General features: G+C 46.1%; 1 protein-coding gene across 3 annotated transcripts in view; it reads right to left on the minus strand.

Moving 5' to 3' along the window:
* The window catches only part of dnm1a (dynamin 1a), a gene marked incomplete at both ends in the record, with an annotated part of 104,575 nt that overhangs the window by 41,832 nt on the left and 60,243 nt on the right, over nt 1–2,500 (minus strand). For 2 of the 3 annotated variants that reach the window (XM_083657816.1, XM_083657817.1), the window contains one exon: nt 267–296. The exons of the other annotated variant lie outside the window; for it this stretch is intronic. In XM_083657816.1, the coding sequence (XP_083513942.1) occupies nt 267–296 (30 nt within the window). The remainder of the gene's footprint in view (nt 1–266; nt 297–2,500) is intronic. 3 annotated transcript variants of the gene reach the window in all.

Genomic DNA, 2,500 nt, shown 5'->3' on the forward strand with positions numbered 1-2,500 from the left:
GCAGTGCAGCAAAATGTAACGTCACTGTAACTGTAACGTCGTGGAGGTTAAGAAGCAACTGCCACAATGAAATACATCAGGGCCATGGTCACCTACTACAGCACTAAAACACACTCACACACACACACACACACACACACACACACACACACACACACACACACACACACACACACACACACACACACACACACACTCTCTCTATCACTCTCTCTCTATCACTCTCTCCACCATACAGAAGCTGTATACACGTAACATGTATTTACCTTGTACCGATCAGTAACTCCTCTCTCCGGCTGAATGGGAATGTGGAGAGAACGTTACACAGCGATGCCAACGCAGGGACGTTCGTATAGGCCAGATAGAATCAGATATATATATATATATATATATACACAGAGGGTTGGTCGAGTCCCAGCTGGAGCTGGAGCTGGCTACTGGGATGGCAGCAAGGGCACAGCAAGCAAGGGAAGGAAGCAAGGGAGGCTACAGAACAAACGGCCCGTTTCAAACCCGTTTCTTTTTCAGACCATGCAATGAAATGCAGGAGCCCGACTTGTTCTCTGTGTGTATCCTGAATTATACCGTAAGGCCTCGTTCACACTGTAGCAAAAATCTTTCTCAAATCAGACCTTTTAAGACAGAGTGTCCACACTGTTATTTGTTGCAAGTGATCCAGATCAGATTTGTGTGTTCAGACATCACAGCATCTGCACCAACCCGATCTCCAAAAAAATTGTAAAATAGCAACGTTTGTGGACATACGTTGGTATTTTACGATGTCGGCTAAGAAATTGTAAAATGGGAACGTATGCGTCTACAGCGGTGGGCGTGGTTTGGGCGTGTTTTACGGAGATTTTCTGTTTCTAACCCCTCCCCCTACTCTAATCCTCACCCTAACCACTCAGAACGTTACTATTTTACATTTTTCGAGCCGAAATTGTAAAATAGCAACGTTGGTCCATATCGTTGGTATTATACAATTTTCTAAGAGACTGTGTTGTCTGCACGGGTTGCTGTGGTACCGACGTAGGCGTCGGTAACTACGTACGTCGGTGACGCGGCTTTCCAACCAAGGAAGCATAGGTTTTGCCTCTGGGTGTCTGGGTAGTGTAGAGGTAAAAGCACCGCGGGGACCCGGCGTTCAATTCCCGGCAGCGGTACAGTACCTCCGGCTTGGTCAGATGTTCCTACAGACACAATTGGCCGTGTCTGCGGGTGGGAGGCTGGTGGGGTATACGAGTCCTGGGTCCTCTGGTTGGTCGGGGGGAAAAGGTTTGGGGGAGGGGAACTGGGGAGAATAGCGTGATCGTCTCGCGCGATACTGTGCCGGTGAAACTCCTCACTGTCAGGTGAAAAGAAGCGGCTGGCGACTGCACATGTGTCGGATGTGCATGTGCTGGTAGTCTATGGCTCTCCCCAGATCGGCAGAGGGGGGTGGAGCCACGACCGGGACAGCCAGTACAGGTGGGGAGAAAATGGGAGCAAATCCGGAAAGAAAAAAGATTAAAAAAAAAATGCATTTCTGCCACTCTGGATTTGATGTCATCGTTGTGTGTCACAGTGTGAGTGACGCAAAAGACACTTTGGAATCCTATCTGAGGACTGAGGCGCATCGTAGAAATCAGATTGGAATCACATTTGAAACTCCAAATGTGGTTTGGATCCGATTTGCAAAAATCGCATTTCACGTTGTTGTTGTTGTTTTTTGCTGTTCAGACTTTCTCAAATCACTCTGGATATACAAAGAAATTAAATAAAAAAAGAGGATTTGGGCTGGCAGTCTGAACAAGGCCTACCGGTATACATGTTGGAGTATTCCCTACTAGAGGAATAAACAAACTTAGTCCTGCTCACACACACACATATAGTTTATTAACTCTCGCTTTTATTCTGTCCGGGTTTCAGTCCTCCAACCTTTGTGTAGTATAGAGTGCCTAAGTCACGCCCTCTTCCGGGTTCGGCATGGGACCTAAGGGATTTCATCCCCCATTCATTTCCCCATAGATAAACCCTTATAAGAAGAGTTTCACTTGGTCGAAACAAGCGATTCAGCTGTATTCAGAATCAGGAGAGACCATAGAACACTTCACCTTTTCAGCGGATTTGTTTGAGTGAAATGTTCTATGGTTTCTCCTGATTCTGAATAGAGCTGAATCGCTTGGTTTGACCAAGTAGAAGGCTTTTTCAAATCGTCGTTTCAAATTCCCAAACTGTGGTGTGCCAACACTCCCGATTTTCACGGGCAATCAAATGGCTGTAGAAGGATCATTTTTAAAGCTACAGTGGAGATCCTGTTATCAGAAGAAAGTAGAAGACCTACGGCATAACATGTTAGCTTGTCGGGAAGGGGGGTAAATAACGCTCCACAAACGTAGGTTACATTTTGGCGAGGGAGAACTATTTCATAAATAGATCAATTGACCTCTCGGCTCAATTTATCTGAATGTACCCACGAGTCGCCCCTTTACAGATAAAGTAGCATTTTTCACAGCCTAGC

The sequence above is a fragment of the Poromitra crassiceps genome (assembly GCF_964638095.1).
Source record: "Poromitra crassiceps genome assembly, chromosome: 21".
Classification (NCBI taxonomy): Eukaryota; Metazoa; Chordata; class Actinopteri; order Beryciformes; family Melamphaidae; genus Poromitra; species Poromitra crassiceps.